Raw genomic sequence first — 25,939 nt, 5'->3', positions numbered from 1 at the left:
CAGACCAGAAGAGACCTGAATACCTAATATGTTCGAATGAGGATTTAGGGTGGGGGAGAGAGAGGGAAGAGAACAGAGTAATTAATATAGCAGAAGAAGGAGCAAGCGAAAGCTCTTCTTTTCTGAAGGTTATGTTTAGCTGTGGTCTGAAATACGTCCTAATCAAAAGGTCTGGGTTACAGAGAACACGTTGATAGGTATGATAGGATGTCCTAGCTGTGGTACAAGACAGTGCTGCTGAGTCTGCTGTTGGTGGGTTTCTTTATTTGAGCAGATGAATTGATCTCTACTCATAGACAGAGTATACTGATATCAGTGCTGGGTTTTGATAAAAATTCTTTTGTCAAAGAAAGAGGGGAAAATGTTAGCAGATGAATTAGTGGAGCTTGGGTTTCCTGTGGTTTTTGCTTCATGGTTCAATTCCTAGGTATCTATTAATGTACAAACATTGCTGTTCTGTGATTGGGGTATTCCCATGGTTCTCTTCTGAGTGATTTCTTTGGTGTTTAATTAAGATAAACTGAACATTAATTGCATTGTTACCCTCAGAAAAATACTAATATGTGTTGGGTATCTTTGCTACACATCCAGCTGCTTCATGAAATCTGGAAGCTTAGCTATTCTGAGACAGCTATCCATCTCTCAAATTTTGTTCGAGATTTTTAGCCATGGTCGAAGCAACAGATACTTTCTGAAGTTAGGTGGGAGACAGGAGCACACACTCAAGTTGTGATCCCACAGTCTCGTTTCATCGGTGGAGGGATGTGCAATATCCTCCTAAGGTTAGGCAGAACGTCAAGGCTTCTGGAGGGCAAGCACCCTGCACAGAGCCCCGTCTCTGGATTATGGATCCTGAGCTATGCATAGAGGGTCTGGTACAGAAGACTCCTGATCCCTGGGTTGTTACCAGGAGCCACTAGTCTGGGATCATCTAGACTCCCGCTGTTTGGCAGGAGAGAAGATGGTAAAGGGCTGTGGGGTCTATGCACCTGCCAGGAGTTACAGAATTAATCTCCCCTGACTGTTTGCAGTTGGTGTGCTCTGCTTTCTTTAATGAGAGGATCACTCACTTTGACTAACTGGTCATAATTCTGCAAATTGATCTGTTTAGACTTCCAGTTCTACCTGCTTTAAAAAAAAAAAAAAAAAAAAAAGGCTGTTTGAAGGAGGTGGTTGTGAAGAGTTTTTCCCCCATGGGCAGTGCAGCGTGAGGGTTTTGCATGACTAAGTATCTAATCAGGATCCCAATACATACTCTATTTGCATACCATAACTCCCCTTCATGAGAGATCTTGGGTTTTCAACTATGCAGGTGCTGTGAGTCAAGTCATTATCTCCGTGTCAGAGATTGAGAAACCAAGGTTTTGAACTAATTCAATTTGAGGCAGAGTCAGTGGCATTTCTGGATATGAAACACAGGAGGCTGAGACATTGCAGGAACTTCTTTTACCTGCCTGTGGTCTCCTCTTGAAGCTTAAGCATTTGTAAGATCACGTTATCCAGACAATGTCTAGTAAGCAGAGGCTGATAGAAAGAAGTAGAAATGCGAGAAGATACTGTCCAAAGATACAGCCTGGTGAGAAGCCTGTCCTGCAGTGTCATTTTTCAGTGATCTAAAGTCGGTGTCTTTGGATGTTGCTCCCATAATTGCCTTTATTAGGTACAGCTGGAGGTCCCCTGCCTGTGCATGCTGAGAGGAGCGCGCGTGTCCCTGCTCCCTCCCAGGCGCCTGCAGGCTGAGCCGGAGATGCCCCTGTTACGCTCGCTGTGCATTTCCCAGCCCGCCACGTGCCTGCCACAGTGGCGTGTCCCTGCCGGCCCTGGCCGTGTCTCTCCTGCTGTCACAGCCAGTTAAGCCCTAGGGCCTGGCTCCCCTGGGGCCGAGCCCAGGGAGCACTTCCCAGGCAAGCGGGAGGCCTCGTGCGGATGCGGATCGTTTTGCCGTTTGCCTATGGGGTAGTGAATCAGAGCCGGGAAGCGGGGAGCTCCCAGAGCCATTCGCACTCTCATGCCACAGCAAAAGGAGCATTGACTGGAAAAGTGAAGCTGTCTGGAGACCTCGGGACAGCAGTGTGTCAGCTGCGCTTGGCTCTTGCTCAGAAGCTTTACAAGTAGGAAGCTGGAAGTGCTATAAATAAAATCCAGAATCCTGCAGGAGTCAGTGATATTGATCCTGCACTGGAGACCATCATGAAAACTTCCTATTTGTTATCTTATTCTTGACCTTCCTTGTTGTTTTGAGCTTGTTTTAATGCATTATTTTGATAGTTTGTATGTCAGGGTTACTGATATATGCACCAAAAATACCTTTTGTTGGTTTGTTTGAATGTGGGAGTTATTTCCTGAACACTTAGCTTAAAATACCCACTACCTCTGTACTGCAAAGCATGATTGAGGAGGTCCTCGAGCACTAGAAGACTCACCTGTATTTCACAAGCCCCCAAACCTTTGTCTTCCATCTGGCAGCAATGTCCATCTCTCCTGTGAGCTCTGAGAGCCTTTCTGCAAGACTGCTCTCCTCAGTAGCATGGCTTGATGAGCAGGGTTTTGCTGTTGGGAGGGGGTAGACAAACATCTCACAGCAATGCAGCTGCAGAAGGTGTCCGTCTCTTTCTGGTGTTGACACTGGGCATTTAATGGTGGTGAGTGCAAGTTCTTCGTAGTTGCACGAGGAAGTTGGTGATGAGGAAGTGGGCGATGGGGAAGAGCAAAGGGGGCTGTTCCTGGATACTGTTGCACTCTTTCACTGCTGCCTCCCGGCATCAAGCGTGCCACAGCTGTAGCAGGATGCAGCTATGAGGAGAGCTTTGCTGCTGGCCTGTGCCATGAGCCCAGAGAAAGTTCACAGAAAAGAGGATTCAGGAGCTTTGATCTCCGGGAACGAGTGACCAACAAGCCACAAAACCATGGAGAGTATAATTTGTAAGGCAGGAACTGCTCCTGAATGAGTCCTTTCCGCCTCTCTGTCTGGTTTAGGAGCTGTTGCCCTAGAAGCGGTGAGCAAAAGGGTTTCTTCACCAGCCTCGCCTGGGCAGCCCAGTCTTCTGTGGTAGGGAATCATTGTCATTTCTTCTGACCCATCCTTGCCCACAGCTCTCCTCACTGCCTTGAGAAGCCTTATCGTCTTCCCTGTCTGCTTCAAACAAAGCAGGTTTGTAGGAAAAGTGATGCCCTCTTTTGTAGTGGCATGGAACAGAGCTCCTGAATCTTGCAGGCAGCGCCGCTTTGCAGAGGGAGCAACGTGATGGGGGCCCTCTGTCTCTGGCACGATGACCAGAGAGGTTAGCAAAGATCTGAGAGAGGGCAGAATGAGGGACGAGGAGCACCCCCGGGCATGGTGTGCTCTGAGGTGTTCAGTTTGGTGGATATGGACATAACTGTACTTATAAAATACTTCAACAACAAATATGCCAAGCATGCTCATGGAGAAAGTGAAGTGGCTGTGCACGCCAGACTAACTTTCCCGGACTAGCTGATCATTACACTGAAGCAAGAGCAGGCCTCTCTGCACCCCCTTAAGAGCACTTCTAAGCACAGTATTGTGTAGGCAGACTGCCCTCTTCCTTTTTTTACCTTCTGTCCCTCAAATCACTGCCACCCACAATGTAAGAAGCTTGGAGCATGAGGAGCTTGAAGAAAAGAGGTTGTCATCGCCAGATGCATGAGGCCTGCAGAACTACGATATAAAGACATTCATTATGAAAATGGATTTTGCAAAAACGGATGTGACTTTCATTTATCCATGCTACCTTTATCTGGCAGATGATTCAGCCACCATTTGGATGCATTTGTATTACTTGTGGCAATTGTGCTTTCCATAGCCTGTAAGGCAGGAGGAGAGCAGGTGTTCCTCATGGTTGGGAGAACTCATATTCCATGCTGCAGGAGCAGGGAGTCAGCCAGATCCTGCCTCTCAGTCATCCACAGAGATGCTAGCTTCAGAACAATGGCTCTGAGCTGCCAAAACCCTGCTGGAGGAAGGTGACTTGGAAATAACTGGAACTGATATCCCTCAGCTCACACTGACTGTGGCTCAGAAGATGGTTTCCTGTCTGGTGAAGAGAAACATTATAAACAATCTTTGTGTTTTAAACAGGACTATTACAGGAAGAGCAAATTTCTACTTCCTCAGTTTGTATTGGGGATTTTTTTTGTTCTTAGATTTCAAAACTTTGTCATCTACCTATTTATCACCATCTGTTTCTCAGTAATCTTCTCAGATTAACCTATGATTTAGTTCTGCTCTCTTCTTTCCTATTGATGCAGCAATTTAACTTGTCTTCCCTTGGAAACTTAAGATCCAAACTTGGGTTGAGTGGGAATTAAGGGCTATAGTATATAATAAAGACTAATTCTGAGTTTCCTTCAATGCTTTGTTTCTGAAAAGATGGTCTCAAGCTTGTGAGGGCTGAAATACTCCATTCTTACGTGTTCAGTATGAGAGCAGTTTTTGGAGGAGATGCATGCATCAAGCTGTCTTCCGTTCAAAGTGCTGGCTCTGCAGCTCAGCACCGGACTTGCATTGGATGCAAGGTGCACTCTTGCTGCTGTCAGTGCTTCTGGAGTTACTGGATGTCAGACTGTGCTGCCATAGCTGCTTTTAGCACAAGGACCCTGATCTCAGATTGGAAGCCTCAAGTTTCCTTAATTTAATAAATTCTACTCACAGGAATCTTTGTTTGAGTGTGTCCAAGTCTGTTTTATCTTTCACCGGAGGCAAAAAGAAATCAGTGCTGCTGACGGTGAAGATTTGCTGGCCAGAAGGGGTAATTTGGAAATTCTAGTCCTGTGCTTTGCAACTCTTGGGAGAGGCGGTCCCAGGAGGTACTTGGTGGTAGGGGAAAAAAGAAACTTACAAGGTCTCAAAACATTGATTATTACGTAAATGAAGAAATTGCATCTCTCACATGCACATCTTGACCTTCTGTGTTCTCTGCTGGTCCTTGAGATACAAGTGCTAATCTCTGGAAACAGCTCTGCTGTCTTCTGCAGTGTTGATACTATTCTTTTAGAGCTGAAGTAGAGGAGACTCTTCTAAGGTTGACTTTCGAGGAGGGTGATCCACCTGAGAAAAAACAAAACACAGACAGTATTATAGCCTACTGGAAGTATGGCCTGGCGTGTGTTCTTATTGTTTTGAAGGACACTGCATGGCGCTCTGCCTATTCAGGTGCTTGTATTTCCTGCCTGGCTAGGCAAGGTTAAATAAAACAAGGCTTTTAAAAGCTGGAGAAAAGAGGATTTGTAAGTTTCCTGTGTTTATCACTTCTTAATCTCAGCTTCACAGATATAAAGCATTGAGACAGTGTTGCGTACCCAGCTTCAGGGAAGATATGGGAGCAAAAGCTGTGGGTCACCTACCTGGCTCTGTGTCAGTTAGATCTTTCCTACCTTCCCTAGCTGCTGCGCAGGGCTCAGAGACGTGGTGGCTTGACAGGTTGCCCTGTGCCAGCTGAGCCATGGTAGATTCCCACTTGTGAGCTAAGTAAAACACACCAGCTTAGCCCTCAAAGAAGGGGGTGCGAGCTCATGCGCCCTGCCCCTGTGCTTGCAGCCCCTCAAGTGCTCGCTTTAAGCACGAGGAGGCAGCCCAAGGCTCTGCAGCTCGGGATGGGGAGCACCAAGGCCTCGCAGAGGCCGGCCTGCGGAGGAGGCAGGGAGGTCCAGCAAGAGCTGCCCCAGGTTGTAGGCTGACTCCCTGGGCTCATTGCAGGTAGGCAGCCAAGTGCCACATGCAGTCCAGGACGGTTTGTGGCCCAGTGCTGTCCTTCCCAAACGTTTTCTGCTGGACCATGTCCTGGGGAGGGCTCTTCCATGTGGCCTGGAGCTACGTTTCACTGGGCAATTGAGCTAGAGGCAGAGACCCCATGGCCGGGGACAGGCCAGGCGGAGAGTGAGGCACAGGTTCATTAAGCAGCAGAGACCATTATTTGTCTGCCAGGGGACATTTCTATGTGGACAGTCTATCAGATGCTTCACTTGGCCATGTCACACCCTGCCGACCCCATCACATCCCCTTGGGCATCATCCCTGCCGTCTCAGCGTGCCTGTTGTCCACTCAGAGCACTGAGGGCTGCTGACCGCAGGCTGGCTTGTTCGTTTCTCCTTCTGGAGAGCACCTAGCTCAGAGCAGGGTTGCAGAGGGCTCTGCGTGCGTGTCAGGGGGTGCACGTTAACGTCTTTTGTCCGTCTTGCTGCTGGGAGGTGGAGAGCCTGTGTTCCCACTGTGCACACAGGTCTCCCTTCTCTGGGCACCTGTGTGTCCTGGGCATCTGCCCCTCAGGCAGCCCCTGTCTCGGTGGACACTTTCAGCGCTGTTCGCTGCACCCACGCTCTGTCTGATTTTTGCTTAATGAACAAATGATGATGACTCTCCCTGCTGTGGGGACTTCCTTCTCCTTTCGCCCCTTTCTGGTGTCTCTTTTCTGATGAGGTCACTTGAACTTCTCCACCTAAATTAGCTGTCCTAATAACCAGATGCTCCTGAGGGTGTGTTGGGACTGGGTGGATGGAAGCAGCAAAAGGAGCCTGCTAGCAGGAGTCTTTCTTCCCCAGCTCCCTATAGCTGTCTCAGCTGTCCGCAGAGGGGTGTAAGAGAAGCGATGGGTTGAGCAAAACTAGGGAAGGAGGCATAAATGCTCCCCCCAAGCTCCCACTGTGCTGTGTTGGATGTAGTGGAGAAAAGAGAGGCAGAAACTTGAAGGAGCAGCTGCCACTCATCAGTGAGAAGAGTCTCTGGGGAGTGCCCTGAGCTCTGCTGTGCTCGAGGGACAGGCAGGAGCTCACAAGTTCCCTGGTGCGAAAGGGAGGGCTTGTAAAACTGAAGCCCTCCGTCATCTGCAAGCACGTGGGGGAGTTGTAGCTCCTCAGGGTCTATGGAGGACAACAGCAGTTTGAGACAGCGTTAGGGCTGCGTGTGTCTGTTCTTACTGGTCTCCTGGCAGGTTTCTCATTCAGGCCTTGCTGGTGGCCTAGCCTGGGGTGCAGCAAGGGCCCCAAGCCCACAGCAGAGCGGGCTGATGCTTCCTGACGTTGCGTTCACGGGGCAGGGTACCCCGGCCGAGCAGACTGCGCCCGGCTCCTCTCCCGCCGCGCGTCGGGAGCAGGAGCAGCAGGCCCTGAGGAGCGCGCGGCGTCGCGTGCGTGACGAACGGATTCAGCAGCGGGCAAGGACTTGAGGCCCCTAGTCGGGAAGCTGACCTAATTTCCCATTTACTTATCTTTTACCCGATTCTCCTTTCCCCTTCTGCATTATTTATTTATATATATATATATATTTTTTTTTTCTGTGCCCTTTCCCACTGGCTGTTTGAACTCATCCGGTTGCTCTGAGAGATGCATTTCTATCGACATAATCGTTCCAACCAGTCGCTAATGTACAAACAAGGATAGTATTGTAATCTGAGGATTTGTTGCTACTGCTGTGAAACAACTGCGATGCCATCTTATTTAACTCTTCGGTTCCCCTGTTGCCTTTTGCCATTTACTGAATTAGTAATGAACTATCCTTTTAAAAAGCTTCATGGATTTTTTTTTCCTTTTTGTTTTGCTTTGTTTTGTTTTTCTCTTTCTCTTTCAGATGTCTTTAATTTGAAAATATCTTTAACCATCATTATTTCCCAGACAGGACAGTGTAGATTGGGCTTTACTGAAGCAAAGCAATTCCCCAGCAAACCGGATTATTAACACTTGATTTATATTTTCCTTGTGGTATCAGAAGCTAATCATTATATATTGATAGGTGGGGAGGAGAGAAGGTTCACAGAGGCAATTTTTACGTGTTCCCTTCTGGAAAGTTGCCCATGAACTTTCTCTCCAGAGCAGTGCTAACCCGGGGGAGTCTGTGTACCAAGTACGTGCAATTCCCTTTGCCAACCAGGCTTCAGCTCTCTGTGCTCTGTGCTGCTTGGAAACGGGAGATCCCGAGACAAGAAGCATATTCGTGGTTGGCCTTGCCAAAGATGCATCACATCTCCAAACTGCACGGCTCAGAAGAACTGTTACGACTGCAAACTGGCGCAAAAATGCTCTTCTCTTGGCGTCCTATTAATGATAGCATGGATTTGGGGAGCGTTTCCTCCTCCTTGCTGCAGTGACTGGATTCCTTACTGCAAAGCCATGCTGCTTTTTCAGCATTTATCTAGTTGTCCGCTTCAGGAGGTCCAACTTGCATGTTTGCAAACGGTGTATGCGGGCACAGTGCAGGGAACTAGCCTAAAAGCAAAGGCAGGACATTCACATAAGATACAATGATCCTGCAGGGAGAAATGACCCCGTTGGTGCTCCCTGGAATAGCTCTGGATGAAGGCAGGGCAGACCTCCTCTCTGTCTTCCATCATCTGCCAGCTGCTGGATGTTCAGTGGGCTTGACATACTCCAGAGCAGCTGGGAGTCAAGGTACTCAGCTCCTTGTCTGTAACCAAATTTGGCATAGGAAACCTGACCTTCCTAATCCTCTTGCGGCCTCTCCTCCCCAGTTAACCTCACTCCTGCTCCCCCACACATTCTGGTCACAGGTAGGACCTTGGGCAGTGCATGACTTATAAGTAGCAAGAACAGGAAGAGAGCCTTTTGCTGATTGCTACCCTCTTTTCCCCATACGACCTGTGAGTTTTTAGCAAAGATTTAAAACTAAGGCAAGCGAGGCACGTTACCAGAAGCATGATCTCAGTGTTGTCCGCTCGCAGAGGTGACGTTTGGGAGCCCTTGTGACTTTCGCAGCACACCACCGTGTGCATTTTCCTCCTTGCTGGAGGCATTACCCCATCTTCTGATTGACTAGATAGGAGGAGCGGTGTCTGATGTGCCGCAGCAGGTATGGATCAGTATGTAGAGCAAATTGCCAGGCATGCAGTCTGAGAGGATTACATTGCTAATCTAGATATCTTTCCTTCCTTATCACCACCCTTTCCTCTTGCCACACGCATACACATGTCTTCGGATGCTGTAAGGAATGGAAATCAGTCGTGGCATCGGGGAGGGACGAGGATTGTGGCTTCCCGAAAGCTTGCTGTGTCTGGGAGAAAGCAGGTCCTTTTCCAGTTGTTTCTGTTGTATCGGGACAGACCGATGACAGATTACCCTTCTTTTCTCTCACAGCACTTTTGGCTGTTGCAAGACAGTGTCAGTGTCTTGCCTGGCCCCGGTAAAGCTTGGTGCTTCATTTTCTGAACTAGAGACAAACGAAGCTTCTTCTGCTTTGATGGCAAAGAGTATTGCTAGTTTTTAGAAGACATGGGTGCAGGTGTAGTGACTCTAGCAGCGTGTAGCGTGGCACAGCAAGGCTCCCGTGGTGGTACCCTCTGCTACAGCGGCAGCGCTCACAGAAGGGATAGCAGATTGCAGAGGATCATAATGAAATGTTAAATCCTTGCGCCTGGCGCTCCTGCCTGCGTTCGTGTTCGTGGCATCGTTCAGAGCCTGCCAGCGCTCTGCTCTGAGCGGGCGGTGTTAGCATCACGGTTCGTCTCGAGCAGCTTGTTCTTGTCTTGCGAGAACAAGCAGAGGCATCAGGGAAGGAGCTTGGTGGCACTGCACTGGGATTCCTGTGGGGCAACAAGATGTCATGGGGCAGATGGAAACATAACTCTTACATTAATTCCTTCAAAAATCCGAGCGGTGTTTCTCAGCAGAAAACAACTCCCTGGGTGCAGGGAGTACGTGTATTTGTTCTCCCTAAATAGTGTGCACTTGATGCCTGGCAAGCCTAGCTCTACCCAGACAGCATGAGGTGAGTGGCTGGGTCAGAGGATAGGACTGCACCGTGCCTCTGAGTGTATCAGAGGTAAAAGCAATAGGGCAAACCCCAGGAGGTAGAGGCTGCTGGGTTTGCATGGCTGTAGGGTGGCCCTGACATGGCCCTGCTGTGCCGGGTAGTCTGTATAAGCTGGCTTGCTTCTTAGGAACAGATTACAGTGTGTTTTACAGTACCGTTTTACAGACTCAAGCTGAAGAGCGCTCCTGCCTTGGGCTTCCAGCTCTGTTTCTCCTCATGCTTGTATATTGGGCAGGTTTGTTGCTTGGATTTGCTTAGAGGCAGACAAAGTATTGGTTGCTCTCATTTGATTACCTGTCGCCGAGGCGTCGTAGGGGCTGTGGATGCCCAGGAAAGGAGCAGACCCAGCCTGAGTGAAGCGAGGGACACCCCGGTCTTGCTTTTGCCTGCCCGAGGCAGTGTGCAGCGAGGCCCTCCGGATGCTGACAGGAGAGCGCCCTGGAGAGCGCCCCAACTCCAGAGTGGGAACTCTAGGCTTCACTCCCGCTCTTTGCCTCTGAGACCTTTAGTAAATGCCTTAATTCCCTATTGGTCAGGACACAATGTGGCTCGCAGCATGCTCACTGCTTGTGCTTTGCTGAGCTGGGTTTTTGAAGCAGATGTGGCTGGAGCTGCTTGGACAGGCCTTGCTGGGAGGGCACGGCCCCTGGGACCTGTCTCTGGGGAGAGCATTGAGGAGCTCTCCTCCTCCTCCTGGCACCGGGAGGCTCCCTAGCCGGGTCCCTGACACCCTCTAGTGGCAGCACTTCTTCCATTTATCACTTGAAGAGCTCTCACAACTTCGGTGGTTTGTGCGCCGCAGCCCACCCACCTCCGTGTTCCTGCCCTGGTGGCCTCGGCAGCAGCATGTGCCAGGGGCGAGTAGGTAATGCCGTGTGTCCTGCTGCATTTTAAGGGATGTGAGTGAAGGTTTGGTGCTGTCCGCTCTGGCCAGCATCAGGAGATGGGCTCACGGATGGCAGTGGCCAGCAGCTGTGCCCCGAGCGAGCGCGGTGGGGCTGCTTGGCCGCCCGCCACCAGGCCAGGGGCCTGCGGGCCGGGGTGAGCCGTGCAGCGCCCGCCTGGTGGCCGAGAGACGCGGGGCTGCACAGCGCGACCCAGAGCGCGGGCCGGGGCGCCCGAGGAGCTGTGCGGCCAAGTCGCTCAGGTCCACGAGGCCGCACGTGTGCGCTGATGTCCTTGGAACGTGAGCCTGGCGCCTGGCTGGAGAGAAACCTCCCTTCGGATATGCGCCTCTCAGCGTGTGATGCCGTGCCCTGAAAACAACTACCTGTGCGGAGCTCCCTGCTTATTTTGCTCTTCGTGACCTTGTGAGAGCCCCAGATGTTCCAGAATGAAATGCTCATCAGGTTCCTGAAATGAGGTGTGATGTGGCTCCGTGGGTATTTTCAGAGCGGCATTTTCCCCTCTCTCCTCCCCCCATCTCCCAGCCTGATGCGCTAGACCCATCTTCAGCATAACTAAAAAAGTCACTTGTGCATCGCTGGCCAAGCGTGAGTTGTGGTGTCGAACGCAGGGCCTTTCCCTGGTCCAGCAACGCAAAGTACTTGCCTGTCTCTCACGACATGTCATCCTGCAGAAACCAGGCTTTCAGAAATTGGGTTTTCATTTGGAGAGTGTGTCTCTGGTCCTTCTGGTTATGACGGTGCCTAAGTGTAATCCCACACCAGAGTGATTCAAGACCATTGCCTCAAGCTTGCATGCAGCCTGAGAAAATCTTACTGATTCATCTACTTGAGATGATATGGCTGAATTCTTTTTTACCAAAAGCACGAAGACTGCAAGACAGTGTGTCAGGCATTGCCTGTAAAACTACAGCCCTCAGCAAAACACTACTGCCTTCTGCTGTGGTTTTTATTGGTGGTGGTGGTGGGTTTTTTTCTTTCCATGAGTGTATTTTGCAATACCTTGCACATGTGGTATAAAAGGTGATAACCCTCTAGCCAGATTAGGATCTGAAAACCATGAAGTCATGAGTCCAGCTGGCAAACCTGTGTGTGGGTCTTTTTGCAGCCACCACCTGGAAAGGCTGAGCAGGTGCTGAGCAGCAAGTGACTCCCATGTCCTCCTCTCCCGATGAGGAGGTGGGCTCCAAGAACACGTTCATGCAGCTGCTATTGGGCGGGCTTGGCTTGGGGCTCAATTTTTGAGCTGTGCTCTGTATTTTGTGGGCACCATGTGGCCCCAGCTTGCAGGCCAGGTTTATGCTCCGTAATTAAGCATATAGTGGCTTGCTCTGCAGAGCCAGGGGCGTGCCTATGTAAGAAAGCACATGGGCTGTCCCTCTTGGTCTCAAGCAGCGGCACTGCTGGGTGGGCACAAGGGTACTGTGGGCAGGGGTATGCAGAGCTCCCAAACTGGGAAGGACGGTGGGCAAGTAGTCTCTACAGAGCTCAGGACTGCTGGAGTGAAAGGTGTTGGGGACTGGGCTCCTGTCTGGCAGCAGGGAATCGCCCTGCTATTCGTTTTTCTAGCTGTTTTCACCTTGTAAGTTGTTGTGCGGAGGCTGGTGTAGGCAGCTCTGCCTTTGAAGCAGCTCAGCAGGGAAGTAACTCAAGCAAGATGAAGATCAGATCTAATTCATTTAAATAATATAAGAAAAAGTTTCAAGAGACCGTGGCTGGAGGGCAGAGAGAATGGAGCTGAACTGCTCTGGAAATTATTCAGGGAGGTTTTAAATGAGGAATTTAAATCTCATCATGCAGGAGTCAGGAGCCAGGAGGTTTAGTTGCCGGCAGTCGCCACTGCTTCAGAGCCCGAGGGTAGGAGGGAAGCGTGAGGCACACAGCTCCCCGCGGGCTCAGGAGGGTCCTTAGCTGGTGGGCAGTGAGCGAGGCGTCGCGCTGAGGGGCACGTGGGGAAGGGAGCAATGAGGAGAGGGGGCTGCCAGACCCACAGCAGTGACTGCCATGCAAATGGTCCTTAGCAGGGACCGTCCCTGCTTGTGGCAGTAAGGTCCCTGCACAGCGAACTCCTGGGGAAAGCAAATGTACCCGCTGGGCGGGATGAAGGAAGATTTTCCTCTCCATTCCTCCATCGTGTGTGTCTTCTTTTCCCTCTTCTGTTTTGACTTTTCTGCCATAAATAATTCCAGGTTGCCTTTACTGCAACTCATCGCTTTTTGTAACAGTACCTGAATGAAACAGATGAAATTTCTGGCAACTTAGCTAATTTTGTCAAGTCTTTTAGTGTTGGCAATGCAACTGTTCAGAGATACGTTAATTACATTCTGCCAGTACCTGGTGGCACTAAGGGCATTAACAAATGCAGTGAATCTGCCTTGTCTGTCTTCTGTGTAGACATGGGGAGGAGGTTTACATTATTCTTTTCAGTGTGATGTCTCTTGAGACATCAAAAGTTTAAAAACACTTTTTTTTTTTTCTTTTTAAGAAAGTCTGTTGAATTGTGATGGAACTTCTGCCAGAACTAAGGCACTGTACTTGCAAGAGTATGCTGCTGCAACTTTTATTTTTCCTCCTGATTTTAGTAGCTGTTCGCTCTTCATAAATCCAGTTTTGTGATCTTTCCCACTGTCACTCATGTGCTGCATAGAGGAGGCAGGAAAAAGGAAAGGAGAAGGCTCTGGCTTTCCGAAAAACATGTGCCGAGACTGAGAGCTCCAGCCCTCAGTCTCATCTGATTGAGCGGCAGGGGTGGAGAGCTGCTTGCAGTCAGTCATCTGCCCCTCTGGACGTTATGACCCACAAATCTGGACAGCATGCTGGTCTGGGGTTTCATTAATCCCGTGCATTTTGGCTCACCCCGATGTACCGAGCTCCGAAACTGCCCTGGGTGCAGCATGGCAGAGGGCAGCGGGAGCCTGCCAAGGCCTCTGTCAGAGGGAGCAAGAAGTCTCTTGCTGTAACCTGCCTCCTTCCCTCCTCAGAAAGTTGCTTGTTTGCCCCTGTGACTTCACTGCAAGAGTTTTCACCTCTGCATCTGCCCCATGTGCAATTCATATCGAGTTCATGGCACTCATTTCCCTTCCACTGGTTAATCAACTTGAAATGTAGCCAGCAGTTTTATTACCAAATGCCTTGATGTGTCTGTGTCTCCGGAACAAGCACTGGGCATTTTGCAATTTCATTGCTGCCCTCAACGGAGCCAGCTCCCTCCAAATGCAGAAGCCCCTGTTGTTTTGCTTGAGGGGGTCATTAAAATGTGAAAGGATGTAAACAAAGGAAAGAGGAATTGCATTTCCTGACTTCTTTATGAGGGAAGATTAAAGGAACTATGTTTAGCTTGGCCAAACGGTGACTAAGGGGCTGAAGGCACAAACTAGGGCTAGCCGAGTGTCTGCAAGATGTGAGGAGGAAGCAGAGAAGGTTATTAAGTGTGGTCCAGAGGCGTAGGACAGAGCCATGGCCCAGGGAGAAGAGGAGGCAAACCTGAAGGCGAGGCTGTGCGCCGTGAAATACTCGAATGCATAAAGCTGTGCAGTAGTTACCTCTGCAGAATGATGAAAACCTCTGCGCGGTAGCAGGGGCCATTGAGCAGAAATATAAGCAAAGCACTGGCATATATACTGTCAATAACAGTTTTTCCTCACCCAAGGTCTTTGGAGATGATTCTGTTTTTATTTGGGGCTAGATGTGACCTAATAGGACTATGCAGTTCTGCGACTTATGATTAGTTACAACAGTAAAAAGAAACCTCTCCCTTAGCTCTGCTTTCACATATCCGGGCTCTAGTCAGTGCCTCGCTTCGGTGTTTCAGAGCTGCTAACTCACCAGCTGTGTTTCTGTCCCCTCCCGGCCCCCTTTGCTGCAGTCATCCCCGACTCGCTGCGCGTCACTGCCGTGCCCCAGACGCTGAACAAGGTGGAGCGCGACTCGCTGGAGCTCAAGTGTGAAGTGTCCAAGAGCACGGCGCAGCACAGCCACGTCTCCATCGCGTGGTACCGGCAGCGGGGCAGCGAGGCGCCGGTGGAGGTGATCTCGCTCAGCCGCGATTTCGTCCTGCGCGCCGGGAGCATCTACGCGCAGCGGCAGGCCACGGGAGACATCCGCTTGGACAAAGTGGGAGAGACCACCTCTAAGCTCACCATCTACAACCTCCACCCGTCAGATCAAGGCGAGTTTTACTGCGAGGCCGCTGAGTGGATCCAGGACCCGGACAAGTCTTGGTACGCCATGACCCGCAAGCGCTCCCAGGGCACCATCGTCAACGTCCAGGCCACTGGTCAGTGCCTCCTCTGTTACTCCTTGCTCAGATGGGTGGTGGGAGAAGCCAAGCAATGGTGTTGTGAGAAAGTGGAGAAGGGCGCTCTGTGTTATTACTGTTGTTGGGAGGTTTGGGTGCTGGCCAGAGCAGTAAGTGGTGCATATCACAGTGCCTTGCTGCTTGTGTGTGTGCTGCTATCCAGCAAAAAAATAAAGTTGTGAAGACTGGCTACAAAGCACTTGTCCATTACATTAGGTTCCTGTTTTATAGTCCGGTATACTTAATGCAGCACTGGGGAATGCCGTGTCTGATCTGGGAACTAATGGCTTCAGACTGTGGTTCTCTGTAGATGCTGGGTGTTTGTGGTCTGCTGAGATAATCTCGGTGGCTTTGGGGTGAATCCTGGAAAGCAGCTGCTCCTAGGAGGGTTTCTGAGGTCCCTTCCTGCTGGTTAGCTGGAAGGAGACAGACTGGGCTCCCTTCATTCAGTATTTCTTATTGAGGTGTCTTGCTGCCCTGGCTCTCTGATGTGCCTCCCAGCAGGGAGAGGAGGATCTGCTCTCACGACGCCCTCTCTCACAGAATACCCCCTTCCCCTGGTTCTGTCCCACGTGGTGCCAGGGCAGCACAGAGCCATGTTTTGCAGCGGGGAGGGCACCCTTCTCTCTGTGCCTGGCCATACTGATAGATCCTCTGCGGGTGCTTAGGAAGCGCCTGCAGCTGCCCCAAGCCAGGCGCCCTTTTCTGCCTTGTACCCTGCTAGGGAGCTATCTAGCAAAGGCTAGACCGTGTAAGGATGGTCTGTAGGCTGCCCAAGGACAGGGAAGCTGCAGATGAATTGCAACCAGGAGAAACTGCAGCCAGCAAGGCAGCTTGGGTGGCAGCAGCTCTGCCCTTTCTCCTCATACAACCAAAGATCAGAAGCTGAAATGGGAGATAAAACATACGTCTTGAGTACTTGGTCCTGGCACAGGCAATGAGTTTTGAAAAACCAGAAGATTTGAGTGACACAGGCAGAAAATAAAACTTAAAAATTCTGCAAACACTTCTGTATTGCATGAGACCCCTTGCCAGTTAAAATCCTCTTCCAGCCAATGCTGCAGGTTTCTCTTAGGATTTTGAAAACCTGGTTAATCTTTATCTTCCTCTCTGGTACCCCAAAGTCCCTGTCCCTCAGTGCCTGGTGATGAGAGTCTAAGGGATACCAGACTCCAGGTCACCATCCTGCAATGCCAGTGGATGCTCAGCTAAAAGCAGTTAGAAAAGGCACTCTGCTGGTGAGCGGTGCTCGCTTGATCTTGTGGGATGCTCCACAGGATAAGCAGCAGCATTTTCATTGGGACCAGGAGCCAGGGCTGCCCAGCCCTGTTGCCAGCACTGTGCCGAGCCCACCTAAGTTCTGTGCCCTGTCCCAGTGGGATGGCGGCTGCTTCAGAGGGCTGCGTTAGTCAGAGCCCTCATCAGAGCACTCTGCTGCTGCCGTCACCACAGAGCTGCTCACACTAATAAAGGCTGGGGAGAAATGAGCAGTTCTTCTTCTCCCCGTTGGCTGGGGAGGCATCACAGCTTTTCCACACTGATCAGAAAGCTGCCTCTGCTATGCCACAGGCAGACTTGCTGCTTGCAGCAAAAGCAAATCCCTGGCCCCTCCACCTGCATGTTCATGTGTTCAGGGGTTGCTGACTGCACAGGGAGAGGGGGGAAACACAGCGGCAAGCCATAAGTATAGCAAAACTGCAGTGTTAGTGGCTGTCCCTCTCATGAGGTGTGCTGACCTTCCAGGTGTGCCTTGGCCGTGCTGATGTGGGTTGGTCTGTGTTTCCCCAGATAAGGAATTTGGCGTTCGGCTGGAGACGGAGAAGCGGATGTACACCGTGGGCGAGCCCGTGGAGTTCCGCTGCATCCTGGAGGCGCAGAACGTCCCTGACCGCTACTTCTCCATCTCCTGGGCCTTCAACAGCTCCCTCATCGCCAGCCTGGGCCCCAACGCTGTGCCAGTGCTCAACAATGAGTTTGCCCAACGTGAGGCCCTGGGCCAGCTCAAGGTAGCCAAAGAAAGTGACAACGTTTTTGTGCTGAAAATCTACCGTCTTCGCCTTGAGGACAGCGGCAAGTACAACTGCCGCGTGACTGAGCGGGAGAAGACTGTGACGGGCGACTTCATTGACAAGGAGAGCAAGCGGCCAAAGAACATCCCCATCACTGTCCTGCCTCTCAGTAAGTAGAGGTGTGCCCATGCTGCCCGAGAGTCATTGCCAAAGGTTCCTGCTGTGCGGGGCAACTGGCCTGTGAGGCTTTGATGTGCCCAGCCTGAATGGGGCTTTAGTAAGAGGAGAAGGGAGGATAAGAGCTTGCATGATGTGGAGGCTTAAAATCCAAATTGTCAAGTTTTTGTTTTTTTTAAGGGAAAGGGACGAGTGAAGAAAAAGGGATATGTTCTGTTGTTCTGTTCAGGTTCATAGGTGCAAAACATGCCCACACCTTGATGGTTGCCCCAAGCTGGCAGATTTGCTTTGGGTGGAAAAGCATATGACAGCCTCTGGTTGTTTTATCACACTGTCTCCTCACCTTCCTCTGCAGGGAGCTGGGAGCTCCAAAATGTTCAGCAGTCTTAATGAAGAATCCTTCTTGTCCATGTCTTATCTTAAGAGTTGCTGGCTTCCTGGAGAGGTCTCGGAGGCTGTCGTTCAGTCATCTTGCCCAACTGTTCTTGTGCGGTTGCTTGGGGCTGTGTCCTGTGCTGGCAGAAACCAGGGATCACGAGCTTCTCAGGGCCAGGTTTGCTGCTCAGCACAGAGGTCTCATGTGCTCGCTGTGTGTCTGCTAAACCTGGTGTAAACAACCCCATCAGAGGCTGGTCTGAATGCCTTTTATGTTGGTCAGATGAACCAGCACCACCAGAAATAACAGCAAGGGAGAAAAGGGTCACGTGACTCATGTCTTCTTTGTCTCACTCTCAAATTCAAGTAGACTTGACATGGCAAACCATGAAAGTGTTGTCCAACATACCCTAGCAGTGAGTTTTGACCAAACGAAGGAGTAGCTGTGAGAGGAATTTGTATAGTGTTTACATCCTATCTGTTGGTTTTGTAGGGAAATGCAGCCCTTTTCTCAAGCTTTTTTTCCTCCTCAATTTTCCAAACGAAATTCTAATTCTTTTCTCTCTTACCAATGTTGGGTCTCATTTGTTTGACGTTGAAAATTACTCTAGTTACTAATTTTTCACTGGACAATCGTTTGAAATATAATGCTTCTAGACAAAGCCACCACAACAGATTTAATTCCTGAAATTTCATAAATCTCTAGGAACAAATGTGATGATTTTTCAAGGGTGCTAAGTGTCCCAAACTCCCATGGAAGACAACAGGAGTAACCAGCACTCAGTATCTCTGAAAAACCAACTATAACATTCAACATCTTTGGGAAGCTCAGGATACCCATTTTTTTTGATGATGCCAAAGATTGATAGCTACCTCTAGGGTTGATAGTGATGGGAATTTGGGAGAGCTTCTCCTGAAAGGTGTTGCGGAAGTGGAAGTGGCAAGACGATAATCAGAATGGCCTGAATTGGAAAATCCGGGGAGCTGGAAGCTTTTTTGGCAGAGCCATTTGCATGCAGTGCATGTGGCAACACAAATTCCCTCAAGGTTTTTGAGATCCCAGCCTGGACCTGCAACCAGAAGATGCGTCAGTGTCTCATGAGCCATAGGGAGAGAGCAAGCTTGGCCTACACATGCTTTGAGTGTGCAAGTCACCAGGAGCAGCTCGCTGCCCACAGGCTGGTTTTGGATGTGGTCACGCATAAAGTTAAGATGTGCCTGGACCCAAAGGCGTGGGCAGTTTCCTGCACCTGGTCAACGTCCCTCGGGATGTCGATGTCCTTCTTGCGGCCTGAGGAGTAGCGGGTGTGAATCATCTCCCCTGTGTGTATGCGTTTTTCTCCTTAGAGACCAGCATCTTGTTGGAGATAACCAACAATGCCAGCAATGTCTTGGAGGGCGAGAGCCTGCGCTTTGGCTGCACCGTGCGCTCGAGCTTTGGGCCGCAGAGCCGCCTCTCGGTCGCCTGGCAGCTGGTGGACAAGCAGAACCGGCGCAGCGAAATCGTGCGGCTGGATCGGGACGGCACCCTGCACCCGGGCCCGGCGTATGCCGAGCGCAGCAGCTACGGGGGCGTCCAGATGGAGCAGGTGCGGCCCGGCGCCTTCGCCCTGGAGATCTTCAACAGCATCAAGGCAGACGAGGGCCACTATGAGTGCCGGGTGGCCGAGTGGACGCGGACGCTGGATGGGGAGTGGCAGATGGTTGGGGAGCGGCACGCTGGCACCACGGTGTCTATCACTGCTCTGGGTGAGTACTCGAGGCGTGGGGCCGCAGGGCTGTGCTCCCCGTGCCTCCCAGGCCGCCCGGGTGTCACCTGCGGATCCCTGCTGCGCTGGGTTCTCCCATGATTGCTGGTGAGAAGGAGGCACCCAGCAGCCAGGCCCTGGTCCGCAGCGCCTGGGTAGGTTGGTCCAAAATGAGTGCTTGTGTTGTTGTGTTTGAAGGCCAAATCTGAGGGGCGGTCATAACACAAGCAAGATGGGGGATAGCTAAAAAGAGGGGCAGTGTCTCTGGCATCCTTCCAAGGAGAGAAACCAGCAGACGAGTGGGCAGCATAAGGCTTCCCGACCCAGTGAAAAAGAGCACCATGTCAGCCATGGCGCTGGAGACGGACTGTGGGAAGCTGGGTTGTAGCAATGTTGGCGATCCTTGGGCACTGCAGCTTCATGTGGACCTTAGGTAAACCTTGCCTCCATTCGCTAGGCCAGGAGAGTAAAACCTCCGCTCGTGAGACACTGAGAGCACCACAAATTGTGAGCGGCTCCTACAGCATCAGAAGTCCACAGGAGCTCTGAGGCAGGTGGGGTCCTCAGTGTCTCTGCACAGGAGGCCTTGAGCAGCTGGCCCAAGACTACACCATAGTCCCTTGAGTGAGCTTGAACTAGGAGCCAGAATCCAAAGATCCTCCATTTCAAATACACTAACACCATATTGCTTTAGGAGACCGCAGTTAGGGCATTACAGGCCTTGCATAGCCTGGGAATTGCATGGGTCCAGTTGAGATTGTGCTGTTTGGCTCCGGGACCGGTTCCCAAAGTATTCTGCAGGAGACTGAAGAACGGACGACTGTTCCTGTGAGGCCGCTGACTTGCAGAATGCCAGAGCTATAAACACTTGGTGCGTAGTGTTGAAAAGTTGAGATAGATTTTTTTGGTTCTCCACAGTATTAAGCTTAAGCTTTGGTGAGATGTCTGAGAGACCAGATGTTAAAGTAATATCATATTCTGATTAAAATCTTGCTTTTTCCTCCTTTCCTCCCCTCTGCTTTTGACCTTCTTTCAGAGGCTGCTCTGTCTAGAGCTAGAAATCATTGCTGTACAGCTTCTGAAAGCAGGTAGGAACTTTAGCTTGTAAAAAATTAAAGGAAGTTTCTTGGCTTGTTTGAACAGTGTTTTCCTCTTGAGGTCAGTGGCGTTTAGCCTGTTATAAATCTATGGATCCATTCGCTTTACTCTGCAACTTGTGATGGTTTTTGGGGATAGAACGAGAAGTATAATAGTAAATTAACTGATCAAAATTTAAAATGCATCACTTGCAGTTTTAATAAAAGCTAGGATATTAAGAAATTCCCTGCAATTTTAGAAAACGTGACTAAAAGGTAGTTTTACCTCTCCTTCCATGCCTTGTCCCCAGGAAGTCTCTGGCTGTAGAACACATTCTGTCAAGCCCTGAGACGTTTCCTAGGTCCTGTTCCTGTAACAAAGCCTGAAGTAGCTCCATGAAACTTAATGGAGAAAATGTTGATTTTTGTTGTTGTTACTGCTGAATCTCATCGTTTTTGTTCTGCTTAATCTTTGTAAAGTGTTTTGAGAAACTCAAATAGAATGTGCCAAGAAAGAGTAAGGGAAGTTTATTGCTACAGAAAGTGTCAGTAAAAATGCAGTAAATTTAAGTGACAGTCACATTTCAAGTTAAGATCTAATCGTTTGCCAGTCTGCCAGGGTAAGAAACTCTTTAGCTGAACCAGCACAGATTATTTTAGAACCCGTAAATCTTCCTACACTGTGGTTCTGAAGCAAGAGCCAGAAGAGAGATTGGCTGTCAGATGAAACCAGATGGCCCTGAACTTCTGGAAACTCCAGTGTAGAGCAGGAGTTTGAGTCTGTGGATAGTTGGGAAGGAAGTGGGGCAGATGCTGCAGTCTGTAGAGGTGAGGCCAAGTGGATGAGGGGATTCTGATGCGTTGTACGTGAAAACAGGCCTGTTTCCACGCATGGCTTCCCTGCCTTCTTACCAAGTGCCTCAGGAAGAAGGGCTTTTATATGTTAACCCAAATGCCATGAGTTTACTGAGTTGGGGACCTGAGGAAGAGATTTGTTTTTTGCAGGGCAGTCAAGAGAAGTACTTTCCATTTAACCCAGGCTAACTGGAGATAAGGCTCTACAAGATCAGCTGGTCTTGAAATAAAATCAGTCTTCTAGGGCCAGAAATCTCTGCTGTGCTGGGCCTCCCCACACACTTGCCTGGCCAGAGCTGCTGCAGAACCATATGTGACCACTGGCGTGGGGATGAGATGCAGCAGTCATCCAGTGGCTCAGCCCTCCTGAGCCTCGTTTTCCTCTCCTTGGAACTTCCAAGAGGCTTTAATCCCAAAGATTGACCTGTTTTCTCTGTAGTTACACAAGCCAGAGCTCTGCCATGGTGACATGCTTGGGTGATGAGGACAGCAGAGGCACTTGCTGAAGCGCGCTGGTACCGTGGTGTCTGCACTGTGGCCAGCTGGGCCTGGTAGCAGTGACCCCGCAGGCTGCAGCTGAACTCCCAGCCCAGCTCCTGGGACTGGAGAGCCCTCTCAGACTGTAATTTTGAGCTGTGATAGACTGAAGCTCCATGATGATCTGGAAAACGTTTCTGTTTCAGCTGGGTGCTGCCTGGGAGCTTCACCCTCAGAGCTGCAAGGAAGGTTCTACCACATGCCTGAAATGTCAGCACTTCAGGGAGGAGAGCTTGCAGCCTGCCTGAGATACCCAGTGGAGACTTCCAGGAGTAAACCTTTCTTGCTGATGGGAAAACTAGGTCCCTGCTAAATTAGTAGACTGCATTTAAGTAAGCAGGAAAAAAAAAGGGTTATTTTTCTGCAGTGTAAATGAATGATGGAAATTCCCATACCCAAAATGAAATTCTTCTGACCCAAAAACCTAAGATATTCAACTTGGAATATGTTGTCTTCAAATTATTAGTAGGCTACTGGTTTTAAAATCCCCTAATCCATCAGATAAAATGGCAATATTGAGGGCAAATGTATTGACTAGCTTGTGGAGTTGTGCATACATGAGGATAGCTGTGTAAAGCTGTAATTTAGAAGACAAAAAAAAAGTGCCTTGTGAAGAACAGAATCCAGTGACCAGCTTCCCTCTTACATCCCTCCCTCCTGAGGTTTCCTAACCACTGTCAGCTTTCCACAGTGTGAAAGCAAGGTCTGCCTGCTTTGCCCACCATTTGCCTGTGAGCACCCATAGGCACTGAGTGGGGAATAGGGAAGGATTCCTTGGTCAAGACATGGCTGTGAATCAGTGGCTGCCAGTGGTCAGTGTTGTTCCCTTCACAGTCAGATCTTGCCCTGGGCAGATTCTGCGCCCGTTGCTGCTCCACCGCAGACTGAACGGGCTGCTGAGCCCAACTTCTGCAGCACTTGGACAATACACACAAGTTCTGAGCTGGGCTGCTCTCGCTCTGGGTTGCAGGCAGTCTTTCTCTTCCTTGTAGAAACCGAGCATGTCCCTGTTGCCCTTGCAACAAGTGTTCACTCAGACTGTCACTACTGTGCAAGCAATTAAGTATGATTTTTCCATTGCTGCTCGTGCCACTTTGCAGTTGCAAAAGGGAGAAGCAAGCACAACCCAAGCAGCTGATTATTCCAGGCCCATAATAAGCAGGCTCTACCTTTCGCATGTGAACAGCGGAGAGCAGGGCCTCGTTGGGCAGGTGTCTCTCAAAGCTCCTTTCTGTCTTTCCGCAGAGGCTGGCTTTGCTGTCACAGCCATTTCCCGCACGCCCGGCGTGACCTACAACGAGTCGTTCGACCTGCAGTGCATCATCAAGCCGCACTACCCGTCGTGGGTGCCCGTGTCGGTGACGTGGCGCTTCCAGCCAGCGGGCAGCACCGAGTTCCACGACCTGGTCACCTTCACGCGCGACGGCGGGGTGCAGTGGGGCGACAGGTACGCCGGCTTCCGGACACGCACGGCCATCGAGAAGGCCGAGTCCAGCAACAACGTGCGCCTCAGCATCAGCCGCGCGAGCGACACGGAGGCTGGCAAGTACCAGTGCGTGGCCGAGCTCTGGAGGAAGAACTACAACAGCAGCTGGACGCGGCTGGCGGACAGGGCCTCCAACCTGCTGGAAATCAGGGTCCTGCGGCCAGGTAGGTGCCCGAGGAGGGCCAGGACCTTCTAGCCGTTTTTTTGGTTGTGCCTGCTTTTCTGCAAGAATGGTGCAAAGCCCCATGGTGAGGGTAGCTGTGGGCCCCAGTTGCCCTGAGTGGTTTATTGCTGTCTCAGGTTTCAGGCTGGAATAGACATATGTTCTGAATGAAGCTCTTGGCACCATTGAGACCCGTCGGTTCCTTGCAGCACTGTCAGTTTTCCACTCATCTGTTTCTGTGTGCTGAGACTTCTTCTTTGTGTCTGCCTGTTGTTTTTTAATGTGTGTGTTTTCTTTTCCTTCTCAGTAGCCCTTTTCATCCCCTCGTCCACCTTTCCCCAGCCCTTACTGTGTCTGGATGAATCAGGGGATGTTCTGAGGTCCTTGCTCCTCATGATCTCACCCCACCCTCTCTCTTCCCTCCCTCCGTCCTTGCACTCATCTCCAGGTTAATCTTTTCCATTTGTCTTGATTATCCTGACTTGTAGTACATCTCTGAGTGCTCCCAAGGTCAGGCTGGTGATGTTCATCATTTTAGCTTATTTCCCTAGGAAACAGTGTTGATTGGAGAAGGTCCCTGGAGTAATAAGCTTCTTCATGATGCATCTCTATGCATGCTTATGTGTGTGTGAGAAAGAGGGAGAGAGAATGAGAAATCCTTGGTAATACCTTCCAGAGGAGACCCTCTGTGTCACGGCTCGCAGGAGGCGACCAGTTCTTCCTTGCTGCAACAACAGCTATTAAGTGGTGCTTTAATGAAACAAGTGGTCTAGATCTGTGCATTTTTATACCTCTCCCTGCTGCTCAGCAGACTACCACTATGCAAATCTTAGCCCTCCATCTCATGAGCCTTGCAGAGCGTTGGTGGTTTTGTGGCCTACAAGGAGAGGGAGGGCAGGAGGGGGACTCCTTCCCTCTCCCCTCCTCTGGACGTCTCCACGGCGCTCTCTGGGCTTATCATTCCCATGCCCCATTCGCATTCCAGCCAGATGGGGTGGCTGGAAGCTCTCTGTGCACTGCTGTGGGTGGTGTGGGTGTCTGCTGTGCTTCTCTCCGCTTTTGCAAGCTACCAAGGGCCATGCTTTTGATGGGTCTTTGTGCGGTAATGTCCAGAGAGAATCCCCGATGACGTGGGAGGCACCTTCCTTAGTCCCCTCTGGGTGAATATCCTAGTGTTCTGGGAGCTGGACTTGGGCTGCTGAAGCAGATCCTGGTTCTCAGAATAATGTGCCGGGATTTTTCCTAAGGGAGTCTATTCAGGAGCCCTGAACAGCTGAATACGTGAGAGCGCCATCGGTCTAAGCCCGTGTCTCCCCATAATCACATTAATTTTAGCCTGCCATTGCATGACTTACTTAGTCCCATCTTCCTCCTTTTCCTTTGCCCCTTGCCACAGGTTTCTGCCTCAGGACTATGTGTCTGTGGGTTTGGGGTGAACTGTCTCTGCTACCACTTTTTGAGGAATATCATAAGGGAGGCTTGCCTGGAGGTCTTCTGGCAAAATGAGGTAGCATGTGTTTTCAGATTGTAAGTTAATGTTGAGATTCTAGTTTTCTCTTAAAACTCTGCTCCCTATTTGTCAGAGTGACGTTTATATTTGACAGATTCCACATGCAGGTGTGGCAATCAATATATGTCAGCCTTTAAAGACATCAAGCTTAGAAGTCTTAGAGAAAGGCCAAATTGTGGCTAGCTATTGCTTCATTCATCTCTTTGCTTTGTGAAATCCCACATGCTCAAAAGACTGGGTGCTGGATTTTCTCTTGGTGCTTCCATTTGCTATTGCAATACATAGGCTGTCTCTTCTCGGCCTTTCTGCAGTGGGTTATAGAAATACTTGCAGATGTCATGCATGCCGTGTGATAACTGCAGAAGTGACAGCACTAGGTTTGTACCTGTTAATGTATTAATGTGGCTGCAGTTTCACCTGTCGCAGTCTCAAGTGGCCAGCAGGTAAGGGTGAGGAGGCTTTGGCAGTTTAAAACACTTAACTCCTTTCTTACTCCCAGGAAGAAACTATCTGAGAAACAAAACAACATGGGTCTCCTGAAGGAGGAAGTGAATAAGAAGGCATTAACACAACCCTCAAGTGAACCTCTGTAGGTGGGAAGACAGGAGAGTCCTCCTAGCTTCATTACATTAGCTAGTTTTGACATTTGGATGTGACCGTGACCTGTCCTCTTGGGCACTAGGCCATTGTAAGGACTGGCTGTTTGAAAAACAGTGCTATAAAGGATACTGGATGTGTGTGAGGGAGCCTGCAGAGAGGATCTAGGTGTCCCTAAGGAATGCTGTTCATCGTCGCTGGTGTGTGCAGGCTCACCAGCAGCAGCAGTAGTGCATGATGCCCCAGTATTTCCTCGTTCATAGAGGGGAGGTTACGCACAGGTACAGGCAGGTTCCCGGGTGAACTTGCGTGCGCTTTGGAGAGAGAGTTTGCACTGCTGCAGGGTGAGTGATTTTATGTGGACTCAAGTTGGAATACAGGTTGGTTCAGGGGGCTTTCTGGATGTATTATGGACCAGACTGGCCACTG

General features: G+C 50.3%; 1 protein-coding gene across 1 annotated transcript in view; it reads left to right on the top strand.

The window, feature by feature from the left end:
• Positions 1-25,939, top strand: part of IGSF3 (immunoglobulin superfamily member 3) — a 100,398-nt gene that overhangs the window by 52,147 nt on the left and 22,312 nt on the right. The window contains exons 3-6 of the mRNA XM_088533181.1: positions 14,546-14,956; positions 16,766-17,155; positions 18,886-19,287; positions 23,000-23,404. Coding sequence (XP_088389307.1) covers positions 14,546-14,956; positions 16,766-17,155; positions 18,886-19,287; positions 23,000-23,404 — 1,608 coding nt within the window. The remainder of the gene's footprint in view (positions 1-14,545; positions 14,957-16,765; positions 17,156-18,885; positions 19,288-22,999; positions 23,405-25,939) is intronic.

This window comes from Tinamus guttatus, unplaced genomic scaffold (assembly GCF_059628265.1).
Source record: "Tinamus guttatus ecotype Peru unplaced genomic scaffold, ASM5962826v1 Tinamus_guttatus_pri_ptg000035l, whole genome shotgun sequence".
NCBI lineage: Eukaryota > Metazoa > Chordata > Aves > Tinamiformes > Tinamidae > Tinamus > Tinamus guttatus.
Note: the sequence above shows the minus strand (reverse complement) of the source record. Positions and strands in the feature narration are given on the sequence as shown.